This window comes from Triticum aestivum, chromosome 2A (assembly GCF_018294505.1).
Source record: "Triticum aestivum cultivar Chinese Spring chromosome 2A, IWGSC CS RefSeq v2.1, whole genome shotgun sequence".
Taxonomy (NCBI): domain Eukaryota; kingdom Viridiplantae; phylum Streptophyta; class Magnoliopsida; order Poales; family Poaceae; genus Triticum; species Triticum aestivum.
In genome coordinates, this window is record NC_057797.1 from 670,175,131 (window position 1) to 670,190,008 (window position 14,878).

Consider the following 14,878-nt stretch of genomic DNA (forward strand, 5'->3'; position numbering starts at 1 on the left):
CTCTTGCCGCGAGATGGGGAAGAGGGAGGGGGGGGGGGATGCGGCGGTGTGAGGGAGAAACATGGCGGCGGCGTGAGGGGGAAACTTGGCGGCGGCTAGGGTTGAGAGAGGGGCTCCGTTCAAATGACATTGTGTGAGTTGCTCTGCCCAATTTCATTTGAATTCGAGATTTCAGAAGCGACCCCTCTTCAGATTCATTAGAAGAAGAGAGAAGCGAGCTAACTTCAATGCGGGTCCCACCTCCCATCTGCCAAAATTGAATCGCTCTCTTCGCCTCTCCTTGGTCCGCTTCTCTGCTCGCCTCCGCTCCCCCCCGCACTCCTAGCTCCCCATGGCGGGGCGCTCGCCGTCGCCGAGCCAAGCCGGAGCAACGCCCAACCGCCTAAAGCGCAAGGCCCCTGCATCTTCCGCCGTCCCCTCCTCCTCCACCTCCTTAGGGGCGGACCAGGCGGCGGACGAGGAGGACATTGAGGAGCTGGAGAGGGAGGTGGCCGATCTGGGCCGCCGGATACTCGAGCACCGCCGTGACGCCGCCGCCCGCTTCATCGACGCGACAGTATCGCGCCTCGTCGCCCTCCGCCCGCCCGCCTGCCTCGTCGGTATGCGCGCTTCCGGCCTCTCTCCGGTACTAGGGTTTCCGGTTAATTCGTCCCCATTTTGGAGATTTGTATGATTTGCCGGTAGTGCTTGAAGTACACATAGAAAAATGCCCCCGTTTGTGATTTACTGCTAGTCAGGGCTTGGGAATAGGGAGACATGGGTAAAAGCCAGCATTTTGGATCTATGTTGACACTCTTGAGCTATTGAGAGAAACGGAGGGAGGGATTTGTTTCTGTTTGCACAATTTTTCCTCAAATAATCATAGGAATCATTGATTTCTAGTCTAGGTAAGTTATTTGATTGCCACTTGTAGTTGACAATATTTGCTAAGGCTCAGCTTGTGCTTGCTAAGCTTTGTTGTGTTGTGCAGAACTAACTTTATAATCAGTCGTGGAAATATAACCACGAAAACAGAGAGAAGCTTTGTTAGCCAAACAGCAAAATAGGCGTAATTTTGTTAGGCAGACATGATCATCATAACCGACTGCAGCGTGAAACAGAACCTAGAAATTCATGCTTATTTCTTCTTATGGTAATCTCAACTTAGTTCAGTTAAGAAACGAAATGTTGGCAATTTATCATTTGACCTTACAGGATTGTTGTGTTTTACTGTGAGTGACGGGGAATTATGTAAAGTTTGACATATATTATGTGTAAGAAAACATGTTGCATGGTTATTTTATAAGGCGTGAGCTGGCAGAGTGAATCCTGATTGGATGCATTGTGGTTTTAGCTGGGTTTGTTATCTGGTCGGCAATTGCTGAGATAACTGTAACCCAGAATTATTTGCCCTTTCAAATGCGAAAGCTAAAAAAGTGGACTGCTATTTTTCTCGCCCTGTTTTCTCCTTTGCAAATTCAACTAAATATGTGTGTCACATCATCAGAACTCAGAAGTCAGCCCCTACGAATTTTGCTGTTATTTACTCGAAAAATACCTGACTACAAGCTCAGGCTGCTACTTTGCAACCATGATAGATTAAACATCAGTTGTCATGGCATGAATAAAGGGCAAACGTATAGTAATGCAGTGACAATTTACAGAAAAATGGTAGTACACCAAGGCTGACACCATTATGGATATTGCAGAAGTTCCAGTTGAAGCACAACCTGCCGTTGGAACCTCGCACGCCGAAGCTGAACAAAATATTACTGAAAAGCTAAAGTTGTTCAAGTCCAAGACCGAGGCAAATATCGCGGCGATGCCTAAGGTGCTTGAGAGAATGAATGAATGTGTTGCTCGTATGGAGAAGGTGGAGCAGTTGAATTTGAACATACATCCTGTTTTCCAAAGAAGGCGGTAGTGTTGATATCGTGCTTCTGTTTTATCTATTACGCGTGGGCTGCTTGCTCACTCAGCAATTGTACCATTTTTAACATGTTGGTGTTGAAATAGCCTGATTCAAGTAGTACTTAGGCGGGATCTATTACTGACAAAGCATTGACATTTACACTATGGATGTACTCCCTCTGTCTCAAAATGTAACATGTTGGCGTTGAAATAGCCTGATTCAAGTAGTACCATTTTTTTATGTCTTACATTTTTAGGCAGAGGGAGTAACATTTTGTTCAGATGTATTTAATCAATGTGTGTGTGTGTGTGTGTGTGTGTGTGTGTGTGTGTGTCAGTGTGTGGCTATTTTGCTCACTTCTCCAGGCTGTGTACTCTTTGGTAACCCGTTTCTGAACATTATATGTGAAAGGCAAGGCGGTACATGTTCCTGTTTTGTCACCCGTAGTTCTAATATATTAATGTGCGATAGGCTAACATTGCCTACTGATTGTGAAGCCTGTGTAATAGCAATATACTCTTAATTCTCCTGCTAGCTGTTTTCTCATACGATGTACAATGTGGTCAGCATTCGGAACATTACGATGCTCATATATTAAGCAGAAGTTATCGGATATCAACTAAGATAATCTTACTGAACACTATATAATAACAACTTACCAATATGTGTATCAAAGAAGTAATTTGTTATGGTAGTATTTCTAGCACTGTGATTATCAGTCTTTTCAGTTTTAGCAACATGAATACTTTTCAGAGCTAATTGAGGTATAGCACGGTAATTGTGGGGCAAGCATGGCATATGAGGAACTCAAAATTATCAGTTCAAACTTAAACAGGATGGGTCGTGTTGTGAATGTCTGGTATTTGCTGAATGCAGGGCTTACTTTCTGCCCAATAATAACTGGTGTGCATTGATAATCTCATTGCACATGGTTAAGAAAGAAAATTGTGTGTAATGTGGTAGTCACAGTGCACACTGCTGCGCCCCAGTGGCCGTTTGCATAGAGAAGCTCTATGCAAATGTGTATTGAGGGGTCACCTTTGTCTTTTATATACCGCCACAGCCCATCGACTGATTTTAGGTACTACTAGAACTAAGTTTGTATACACGCATAGGAATGACCAATTTTGAAATGTTTTCCATTTCTCCATTATATCTATATATTATCTGCCTTCCTAGGTTATAAATGATTTTACATGACCAAAGTGCACTTCTTGCTTGATTTTTTTAAATCTATATTTTCCCAATGCATAGCCTCAAATTTGAGGAAATGATCTTTGAGAAGAGCTAATGAATAATTTTCATTGTACCAATATTTTCGTAGTTGTATGTTTGTTGGTTTAGATGCATAGCATGTTACAAATAATCACAAAGTTGTTGTTTTCCAACCACATAGAATGGAATGGACTGCTCTTGACTAGATTATGTGTTCTAGGAAGCGGAGAAGAACAAGCTTTGGTTGATCTGCATCGCATTCAGTGGCACCCTGCAGTATACATGTGTTCTCCACATCCACAAATGAACCACCGACCAACCAGTTCACCCTGACGTTTATAGGATCTTTACAACTACTATTAGTGTGGAGAGTATTTGAATGTTGTTGAAATATCAGATTATCTGTAGGGTACAACTACTAATTTTGTCCTCCAGAATTAAGGGAGGTAGATTCTTGACCCCAAATATTTTCCTATACATTTGACATTTCAGATTTACCTGTTTCTTAGATCTATCTAAATCAAGTGCAATATGGTATACTTTTCTTGGTTGATTTGTAGTAAGATTTTAACATTGTTGCCGTGCAAATATTAAGATAGATGTATGGTTCAGTTGAATTGTACATGTTTCTGCTTATATGGTTCTTTTTGAGTTTGAGAACGGAACTAGATAGGCTTTTTAAATACATTTCATTTATATGAAAGTTTTCCTGCAACTGTAGCTATGGGATCCATATTTCATTGGTGTATTTTAAATAATACATACGTTTTTTTTATTTACAGTTTCAGAGTTGAGTATAGCTGCTACTTATTGAAAATATGATAAGTTAGGCATTCAGTTGGGATATCAGAGAGCCCATTTAGTGACTCTAATATGTCTAGCAATGAGTTTTGTACTTTGATAATGATCCAAATACTACTAGCTAAATCTGATTTCAGCAAATTACCAGCTTCATGCGTTCTACGAAGCAAAATAGTGTATTTGTATATGCATGCCATGCCACTAAAACTACTTCGTCGAACAGTGCTCTGCAAAAGCTCTCACAAAATTCCTATCAGCAAACTTACCAAATAACCTATTATTTTATGAAGATTGTAAATAGGACATATAATCTTTATCTTAAATAAATAAATTATTTTTGCCACCACAAAGTCCAGTATGGTCTTAGTGTTGATTGCACTGAAACTGCTTCTGGTATTGAAAGTTCGACTTGACTCTTCACTCCTCTACGCATCGAATTGATTCACCTCCTCATTGCTTTCAACCTCTCCAAACTTCTCTCATGTTATTGCAGAACATCACATTTTTCCAAAAAAATATACGAGAAATCGATCGTTTGACTCACAAACGAACACACTCTTATCTATATTTTGGACTGATTTTCCATTTTTTTTCATATATGCTTGAATAAATATATAGAGTTCTAATTCGAAATTCCCCTGACTTTGGTACGCGATTCAGTTCATTTGCATGGAAATTTTAATGTTAATCTAGCACCTGAGTAATGCATTGATGACAATGTATAGCACATTCATATAGTGGGTCCATGTCCCATAAGAAGGTTATAAGCCACCTGAACTTGGTCTGAGATTTTAATATGTTGCTGAATGAATCAACATTATTGTGCTTCACTATACCTTAACAATGCAGCCATGTTGTAACATCTCATTTCATAACTTACTAGAAAACATTTATGTTCTTATATAACACATCTAGACTCCCAATTCCAATTTTAACCAGAGAAAAAAAAATAGATGTCCATCTCCCAGCATCCAAGTTGTAAGTTCCAAATGGTTCCTATCGACTGCAAGACAATTTGCTTCTCTTCTATTTATCATCTTCCCGATGCTCTATTTTATTCTTCGTCAATAGAAAGACAACAATGTTCATGATCTTTCCCGTCTGTTTTTTGTAAGGCGAGTTTGTGCATCTTCTCCTCCCTGATCTAAGTCATCTCAATAAGGATGCTCTATCTTAAAACCACCTGCAATTCCTTTGTTTTTCTTGATACAGCAAACTAATGATAAAAAAACTAAGATTTCCCTATGGCACAATTTGCTTACAAACCTATGTTAACTGTCCTGTAGTATGATACCAAATGGGGAGCCCTTAAAGCAGGCCAGGCAATGATGGAACCAAAGCCAATTTTCATGAGAATAGAAACCAAAGTCGAAGAGAAAGGTCGAGCAGGTGCAAAGGAGGGGAAGGTCAGGAAGAAGAAAAGACGTAGTAAAGGACTCGTGGAGGCATGAGTTAGGCTTATGAGTACTGACTGAATGGCTCCTTAACGATCTTAGGATACATGTTCTGCAAAACCATCTCATATATGATTGTGTAGATAGCAGAAAAGCTTTGGTGGGAAGGAAGCCTTTGACTTTTTGTAGAGAGAACTGAGCTTAGCAATTCGTTCTCTCAGGTTTTCAAATTCAAAATTGTACTACATTGAGATGCCTAATTGTACTACAAACAGTTATATGCACCCGAAAGAAAGTTTGGAGATATTTCTTGTGTCATGTTCACCATTTTTCATGATTGTGGAAATGTTTAATTGAATCCAAGGTCAAAACTTTTACTGAGATGTTTCTTTGCCCCATTCCAAGTTAGAAATCTGATCCTTTGTAGTTGGTTGTTATTATTGTTATTTCACGATATGTTTTTGTAAGAAACATAAACTATTATTTGCCATTAGCTACCTATATTAGTCGTTAGTCGGCGCACACATGTTACTTATTTTAAGTTGGCATGTAAACAATTACTATTGCCTATATAGCATGACTTGAGAAATTCTTTTCTTTTGACATATTCATTTGCATTTTCTAAACCAACTAAATACTTACCTAAGAAGCATCAGAATTGGAATCTACTCCTGGTCGCGATATGGGTCACACTTATATTGCCAACATAAAATGAACGACAGTCAACATGCAGCGAAGTGAACGTCTTCCTTTGAATTATAGTTCACACTTCATTTATCAACATAAACTCAACAAATTCAGTGTCCCCATGCAACAACTTCCTCTTGACCCCTACGAACGTCATGTTCTAAAAATTGACGCTTTCAAGATGGAGACCATGGCTATTATTTCTGTGGACCTTCAGGTGAAGAAGAAATTACAACATTGTGAGAACATATAATTTCATATTGCTGACCAATGTGAAATGAGAAATGCGGCCCATGACACCATTCATTTTCATCATTTACGTATCTATGCCACTAAATAATCTAATCAATTCATTTACATGCATCATGCCCCGTAGCAACGCACGGGCATTTAACTAGTATAGGATAGTGTCACAAGTATAGGATAGCATCACATCATCAATAGTTTCGCCAATTTAACAGATGCGTGGAATAGGCGCAATATATTTAACTTCTTCGCATGAGGCCCGAGACTTTAAATTGAGCGTGGAACAGATATTTGAAATGGTACTACATGACCTCAGGATTACAAAACTTCGAATTTGAGGTACATCTGTCTACATTCATGTGCGGCGTGTTTGATGGCAATTGCCATCCACATATGCAAAGGAAAACCTGAATGTGAATCAGCATGCGAGGATACAATCGTTCACAATAAGCATGTGTGCCAAATTCAAGCTGTAAGCTGTACTCCTATGCATAAATCTCACCATTGTCCCCGTGTACTATATAAGATAAAAATACGGGACAGCAAGGGGAAAGAAAATATTAAAGTACAGGCATGGCTCTTCTGCACATCTCAAAGCTTCGGCCTTGGGGTTTGCCCGGGTGTCTTGGCCCTCCTAATCAACGCCTCTTGGGTCAGCGACACGATGAGCTGACAATTTATGGAATTTATTTTAGATGAGAAAAATAGTAACACGATGAGCTGACAATTTATGGAATTTATTTTATATGAGAAAAATAGTACTCCCTACGAATCAAAAAGAGTGTCGTGGCTTTAGTTCAGTTTTAGTTCAAAACACACTTTTTTGGATCGGAGGGAGTAAGCAGCACCACAGTCGGAGCTTTGAAAGAATGAAATTAATGTGCATACCTCTCCTTGCCGGTTGAACATACGTCCGGTGACGAATCCCCTACCACCATGTGCGGATGGGCTGTCGATCTGTGTTCATGAAGGGAAGATGACATTGAGATGAGAGCCTCTTGAACAAATTTTATTTCTATCATGATCGATTGAAGATACAGGCCAATAGCTTACCACATATAACAACCAGTCATCAGCTTTCACAGGCTTGTGGAACCACATCCTGCAAAACATTAACAGGCAACAGAAAAGAGACCATTTATTGGTGGGACGAATGTGGCAAATTAAAAACCCCGATAATGACTCTTGAAACATACGAGTGATCAAGACTGAGAGAGTATGTCTTCAAACCCCTCTTCCGGTGCGGATTTAGGCTGACGCCTGAATATAGTAGATCCGAAGCATATGCTACAACGCATCTGTAATACCATAGAATAATGTCATCAGCATATCCAGCTGTTCAAAGTATGACCAATGTACAGCGATAAATGGCCAACCTATGCAGAGCTGGATCATCCGAAAGTTTTCCTCTAGCTCTAAACCAATAATGCAGGCTGAAAAGAATCAGATGCATTACTGAATCAGAAAAACATATATTGCAATACGATCTATGTAAAAAATATTAGTCTGGAGAATCTATACTGAAGCTTAGAATTTCTATCTAAAAAGATCCGTGAGCCACGAAGAAACAAATGATTAGTGAATCTCAAGGCCGCAAAAAAATTTCATCGCAAACTTACCTTGGTTCATGTTGAGATTTAGAATCTTGGCAGAACCTCATTTCAATGGGCCAAGGTACAAACTTTTTCTTGGCAGCTGAGTTCCTATATTGCCTGCAGATTACTGAACTGTCAGGACTCAGGTATGACAGCATGTGATAAAGAAATGAATGTACTGTCATATTCATATGACAACTGAAGCTTAAGAAGTATATAATTATGATATTCTAAATGAATCTTATGGGTTTCACCTCTAGCCTACGCCAACTTTTTTGGGACTAAAGGCTTAATTGTTGTTATTACTGTTATTCCAAATGTGTCATCGAACTAGTGCCATTACCAGAATGGGGGATCCACTTGAAAACTAATAAACACATAAACAATCATGCTTTTCTAACAGTTCAGAAGATGTTGCATCTTAAGGTGAATATTTTTAAGTTAAAACAGTTAGTTTAGCCAACTAGCAAAACATACGATTCGTAGTCAAGAAAATTTACATCGGAAACCGTGGATCAGTGAGTCTTCTTTCCCGTATCTCCTCCATATTCAGGAGCTGCATTTGATTACTTATTAGTTCCAAGACTATTTCCCCAAGGGCATCAGAGGAAAGTGACAAAAATCCTTGCCTGTTCTGGAGGAGGAACGACAGGCATGATTGCAGCCTGATGCTCAAACCCTAATTCTTCCTTCTGCAAAAGAACCAGAACAGAAGTTAGACACCCTTTCTTCTTTGTATAGTAGATTACTTTAGTGGGGCTGATCCTCCAATGTATCGCCTAGTAGTATCATTTTGCTAGTTGTACTCTTGGACAAATTTATTACTTCACTTTGATACATATATGCTGATTGTTGTTTGGGACAAATAATTGAATTGATCTATTGGCAGCGGATAGAGCAAAACAACTCTGGGTTTAAAATTTAATAACTTAAAACTTTGTATAGTATGTCTATTCATGCTTGATTTGATTATCATGGAAACCTCTTAGGAACATATGAACCTAGTATTGAGATAGTGAACACAATTCTCTGTTCAGTCTGGCACTCCTTTTTTTCATTTTTTGTGCAGAAGAGTTTGGACAGATGATATAGTTTAGGGGGTTTAAACACTAATAAACTAAGGAACAACTATTTGACACAACATTTCGGAAGCTACTAGGTACAAAACTGTCGTTTGAGCTACTGTCTAATATTCTCAACATGAACAAGGTACACGCTTCCCCTGGTTATATCACTGGGAGTGTTAAAAATAACTAAAACTTGCCTAACTATTCTGCTATAATTATTTATACAACTTTAAGGATAATCACCTGGAAAGAAACAATTAAAGTGAACATAACAAGGCCTTTCTGCTTTGCCTCCACTTTTCTGGTGGCAAAGCTGGTTCCATCACGCTCCCGATGCACTTGATATATTATTGGCACTATATAGCAGAGGACATAACAAAGACAGATATAAACATAGTTTTGTTTGAACAAAAGGATAATGCATTAACGATCAAAACTTAAAAGGATAATTACAGAACAGGGCATTAATACGAGTACAGTACTGATAATTATAGGCCAGACTTTAGTTTCTGCTTGCCCCCTGTTATGGACAAAATGAACACAAAGTTTATAATATTCTTACTGTTATTGTCTCCTGCTATTAGAAAAATTGCATGCAGACTATGCACAAGTTTCAGGCAATCGACAGTCTTGGATGCTGCTGCTAGTGCCTGCATGAAGGTTAAGACATAGTGAAAACCATTGGCAATGATGTGCAAAGCTTTTATTCTACCCCCCTTTATAGTGAAAACTAGTCAGTTTTACAGTAAATGTTTTTTCTCTTGTATGGGAGTGTAGGGAGTGAGTTATGATGACCACTGACCAAGCAGTGCTTTTTAACCAAACACAAATAACTGAATCAGAATAAGGTTCATACAGTGTCAAATACTGACTAGTTTTACTGCCTGTGTTATGTTCTAAAACCTTTCTGTCTAGCTATTTTTCTTTCTGCTGAACTGCTCCCTAAGTGAGCTGATGTATGGACTGCTGGTTTCATTTGATAATGAAAAAAAAAACTGACTGGTTTCCATTTGATATCTTGAGTGAACACCATTTAAATAACAGAAAAGCTGAGACTTACCTGGGTTCCAAGTATTGTATTAAAAAATCTACAGTTAACAGCAACCATGACAAAGAAGATTTCTATTTGATCTTGTCCCGAGTTCAGAACTTCAAATAAAAATATAAAGAGTTCCTAGAAATCTATAATCACCAAGTGAGTTCACAAAGGTGAATTCTGGATCTTCTGGTCTTAATTCAAATGAATTCGTACAGGCATTCAAAAGGAACATTTATGTGAACAACTTTGATAACTTAATTTCATTGAAGAAGCTAATTAGCAATAAGGTTGATAACACATTATGAAAGAAAATACCAAAAGGATAAACATCGCCAACAACAATGCAACAGAGCTATCTTGAAGAAAGTTGATTGCATTATTCAAACATAAAATGTATATCTGTTACTGAACTGTTTCTTGTGGAGATACTCATACATGTGAACTATATGTTTCTAAAAGTTGAGGGAATTCAGAAGCATGCTTAAGAAGCTTCCTTTTAGCATTGACTCGGTGATTCACATATTCATACTTAAATATAGGAACTAGGATATCCCTCCAGAGCATAGAAATGAGGCGGTCAAATACATGCAGTTGGCAGATATAGATGACAGCAACTAAGAGAGTGGTTGAAGCATGCCTGCCCAATCAATTGTCCTCCAAAAACTTGATTAAAAGTTGGAGCTTCTGGCAAAGTAAATCCACGAAAGATATCAACCTACAAAATAGATAAGAATTAAGGTAAGCAAGATCAGGAAGTAAACTGTAAATTATTATGATAGCATGCTTGTCTCTTTAACTTGTAGACCATGAGATGCAAAACTGAAACTGCCAAATTTGCTCTTGTATTTCTTTCTTTTAGGAAATGTCAATAAAATACAATGGCCAACGATGATATTAAATCAAAGTTAGCAGACATAGCATAAATGTTACGATTTAAGCAATTAGTATGTCTGATCATCATTCCTCCAGTACAGTGAGCAAACTGAGACATGATACCTTGACAAAATAGAAATATCATAGATACAAGCATACATCTATCTAGACATACCTCTAATTTCTCTAAATGTAAAATTTGTTCCATCAATGAATGGCTTTCAGGTGTTTCTTCTGCATTCCAAATTGTCTTGGTTTGCAGCAGATGTCCATATTGACTTGGCAATACAAAGCAGGACAGCTGCAATACATGAATAACAATAAGCTAAAGCCAACTATTGGATTTGGAAAAGCCATCAGCTAATATCACTGCAAACGGAAATCCTAAAGCTAATAAAATATCAAGTTAGAAAACAGAATATGGAAAATTATACCTTTGTCACCGCAATAACATTTACTTGATGTACAGAACTATTGGTCCCTATAAAACAATACAAAACATTAGGAGTTATCCAAAAAAATACATGAAATACGAACTGTTAGTCTTTTCAAGCAAAATATGGACATACATGATGAAAATAGATACTGTCCATAACAAAACTAAAATCATGTATAGAGATGTCTTACCGTAACCAAAGTAGTCATACTTATTTAACACATAGTCTGGACGGTTTGCTTCTTCTGTGTTTGCAGGAGCAGAAACTTCAGCCTGCAAGATAATGACAATGTCTTTCAAATTAAAGAATTCTTTGATAGAGCAATACTTTCTTGGCTGTTGAGATAGGAATTTTACTCTGAAGGTCTGGAACTATAAAACTCAGGTTTAGTCTTTCCCCCAGAGCAGGAATGCAAATAACCAACGATAGAGAAATTGAACATCACTCTTTTCTTTGCATGATTTCCCAGCAACTTAGAAAGAAAATAGTTCTTGTAACGAATTATGTTTCATCATTTTGAGAAATCGCAAAAAGCCTCGCTTATCGATGCATTGATGACAAATAGAAAAAAGTTATTTACAAGCCTACGAGTAGGCCAACGAATGATCTTCTATCTGTAATGCCGAAAATGAAGCACCCAACCCATTCAAATTTGCTGATATAGTATTGTTTTTCAGATAGTAATCAGGACCTCTCATAGTGAACAGCAGCATTATAATGAACTCTGCCATTCTGTCAAAGAAAGGTGTCTCTGTAAATAAGTGAAGCAAGAACTAGCATGACCAATACCTGCCCATCCAATATGATGCAAAGGCCATCCACGGGTTCACCTTCACGGGCGACATAATCACCAGGTTCTGCAAAATACCACCATGAAAACAAGATGCATAAATCAACTTGACCCCACACCACAATCAGTGAATACAAAATCACCACCACTGCGCATACACCGAAGAGTCAAGGGCTAAACAACATCTAGTTAATAGGTACGCACTGAAATGCAGCGCCCAGTTTTTTAGCAGCCTAATTTGCATGCAGTTGCTCTCGATGGTTAAAATTTTCTATTTATGCAGATCGCAACGCCAGTGCAGAATCATGAGATGCATACAGAATCATGTGCGCGGTTTGAAGTACAGTGAACTAATACAAATCATGGGAGTCACATCAGACATCACTGACCGACACAGAGAGCATCCTTCAGTACAGAGTACTCTGAACTGAGGCAAGCCAGATTTAGGCTGCGCTCGCCTGAACCAGGCAAGCCCGGTGGGCCGACCGGTCGATCTAGGGGGCGCTACAGCACAAGGACGGGGGGCGGCGCGCGCGACTCACCGTAGTGCTTGACCTGGACGGCCTCGGCGATCCTGCGGATGGAGGAGCCGGGGAGGCACTGCAGGAGCGGCACCTGGCCCAGGAACTCCGTCACTGCACACCAACGGGAATCGTCCCCAGAATTAGCCACAGTCGCTCCCAAATCCGGCAGGCTCGCCGCTGCCTTACCTTGTTCCCGGTCCATCGGCGGAGGCGTCGGCGGCGCGCGGCGGGTGGGAGGGGAGCAGCAGCAGCAGCACCGGGGCAGAGAGGCAGCTGCGGTTCCGGGAAGGCGGACAATAAATAAAAATCTCGAAGTTAAAAGCGATTGGGATTTGGCAGGGTCGGGAATTTGTGGGGAGGACGAGGCGAGAGGAACGTATACCTGCTCGGGTTTTTTTTTATATTTTTTCCACACGTGAGAGGTGTGGACGCGTGACGGGGCTGGAGTCGCTGGAGTGCTCTCTCAGTGGCGTGTGGGCCAGAGGACAAAATATATGTGGGGTAGCCGAGATGTCGACGACAAACGGTTGCCCACGCTGACCCGAATTGATGATGGGGGAATCGTTATGCATGTGCGCTTTACTGGAATGCTTGTCTCGTCGGGCATCTCTTCAACCGTTTGATGCTCGTATAATCACACTATTAGGACATCTCCAACGATAATCCGTAAAAAACAATCCGTATCTGTTCGCGGATAGGGGACTAGTCCATGGATACAGATGCGGAAGGCCGTCATCCAATAATATCCATATATATTTGGACAACAATACGAAAAACCCAGACGAAATTCATTCAAATTGGATAGATTTTATTCAAATTCAAATATAATTCACATAAACAGATGATATTTTGACCGTTCTACTAAAACTATATTAAAAAACACTAAACTCTATATTGAACGATCACCTCGTAAGCATGACCACCCTGTCCTGCCACACGGCCGTTGGCGTCCATGCTGCCATTGTCGTCCCTCCAGTAGCGTAAGGATGCCAAAGGGCCGCAATAGCCTTGTTCGACAGCTGTCTGACGCTCGCGTAGGGCTTAAAAAGCCGCAGCCAAGCCAGGCGGAGGGGCGGCTAGCCCGCTTCAATGCGGCCCATCTGCCGGAGTTGGTTTCTCAGGACGCTACGAAGCCCGAGAGGTCGCGTCCGTCTGCGCCGCCTTCCCGTCCGGTCAATCACGGGCATCAATGTTGGCCGCTGCATGTTGTGAGCCGGCATGAAATGCGACGCGACAAGCGACGTGACGTGTGGGGCGGGTGGAAGGTTTGGGGTGGGCCAGGGCGGTCATACGTGGGCTTGGAAATGGTCCGGGCGCTCGCAAAGCCCCCACGTTTGTCTCTAGTTTGTGGGAGAAAACACATCCGGATCTCTCGGCAGAGCGATACAGGCCCGCGTTGGATGGCTTCCGTCGTCCGGTCAGCCGTCAGCGTGGTCCAGACGTATGCAGGCGGTTTGAGGGTCGGTGTTGAAGATTCCCTTACTCCTTCCGTAACAATCATTCAGTCGTGCAAGTGAAAGGCAATAATGATGATATTCGATGAGCTAGCCGTGGCAAGGAGAAACTGGTATGAAATCGACTTGTCTTGTCTGTGTAAATATGTTTAACCTAGTGCCCATGATTCAGGCCGTTATGATTAAACATGTTTGCAATGACAATTAGAGATTATAGTTTCTCATGCCATGCATAAGTAGCTGGGAGTTAATAATGATTTATCTTGGATATCAACATAGCGTTAAAATGATTGTGATGTAGTATGATGATATGGTATCCTATGAATGTTCGAGTGGCTTGACTTGGTACATGTTCATGCATGTAGTTGAATCAAAACCAACATAGTCTCTATAATGTTTATGTTCATGGTGTTCATATCCTACTCATGCTAGTGTCCAATGTTACTTATGCATAATGCCTGGTCATGATCGTTGTTGCTCTCTAGTTGTCCGCTTCCCAATCTTAAAGTTGCTAGCCTTTGCCTGTACTAAGTGGGGATTCTGCTTGTACATCAAAAACCTTGAATCCAAAATTATTCCAGATGAGTCCACCATACCTACCTATATACGGTATTACCCTGCCGTCCTAAGTAAATTTGCATGTGCCACCTCTAAAAACTTCTAGAAAAATTATCAGTTTTGTGTGTCTGGATCGTTCATGGAACGACAGGAGGTGGTCGATATCTTTCGTGCTAAGCATGTTATCCTCAAATCGAGTGTTTATTCACTCACCATCGCACGAGGAAATGGGCGGTAATGGGGATTTCCAGTCCCTAACTCAAAAATGCAAATATTAAACGAAACTCCCCCGGGACTGTTGTTGGTT

General features: G+C 40.4%; 2 protein-coding genes across 4 annotated transcripts; one reads left to right on the top strand and one right to left on the bottom strand.

Annotated features, from left to right (window-relative positions):
* The first annotated feature begins 224 nt into the window (after window positions 1-224).
* LOC123185856 (uncharacterized) lies at window positions 225-2,313 on the top strand. Of its 2 annotated transcripts, none has more exons than XM_044597671.1 (2): window positions 225-625; window positions 1,689-2,313. In XM_044597671.1, the coding sequence occupies exons 1-2, from the start codon at window positions 332-334 to the stop codon at window positions 1,761-1,763; spliced, it is 369 nt and encodes a 122-aa protein (XP_044453606.1). In that variant the 5' UTR covers window positions 225-331; the 3' UTR covers window positions 1,764-2,313. The 2 variants fall into 2 exon arrangements, with proteins under 2 accessions (XP_044453606.1, XP_044453605.1); XM_044597670.1 differs by having other exon boundaries at window positions 225-599.
* Window positions 2,314-6,506: 4,193 nt separating this feature from the next.
* On the bottom strand, window positions 6,507-12,954 carry LOC123190099 (acyl-CoA thioesterase 2). 2 transcript variants are annotated; one of them, XM_044602676.1, is made up of 17 exons: window positions 12,746-12,954; window positions 12,578-12,670; window positions 12,035-12,102; window positions 11,436-11,517; window positions 11,243-11,289; window positions 10,984-11,109; window positions 10,573-10,650; window positions 9,459-9,546; window positions 9,140-9,252; window positions 8,459-8,521; window positions 8,330-8,385; window positions 7,854-7,946; window positions 7,611-7,667; window positions 7,431-7,532; window positions 7,288-7,336; window positions 7,123-7,191; window positions 6,507-6,903 (listed from the first exon to the last, which is right to left on the bottom strand). In XM_044602676.1, exons 1-17 carry the CDS (start codon window positions 12,759-12,761, stop codon window positions 6,826-6,828), a joined length of 1,278 nt encoding a protein of 425 aa, XP_044458611.1. In that variant the 5' UTR covers window positions 12,762-12,954; the 3' UTR covers window positions 6,507-6,825. The 2 variants fall into 2 exon arrangements, with proteins under 2 accessions (XP_044458611.1, XP_044458610.1); XM_044602675.1 differs by having other exon boundaries at window positions 12,578-12,902.
* Between the last annotated feature and the right edge of the window lie 1,924 nt (window positions 12,955-14,878).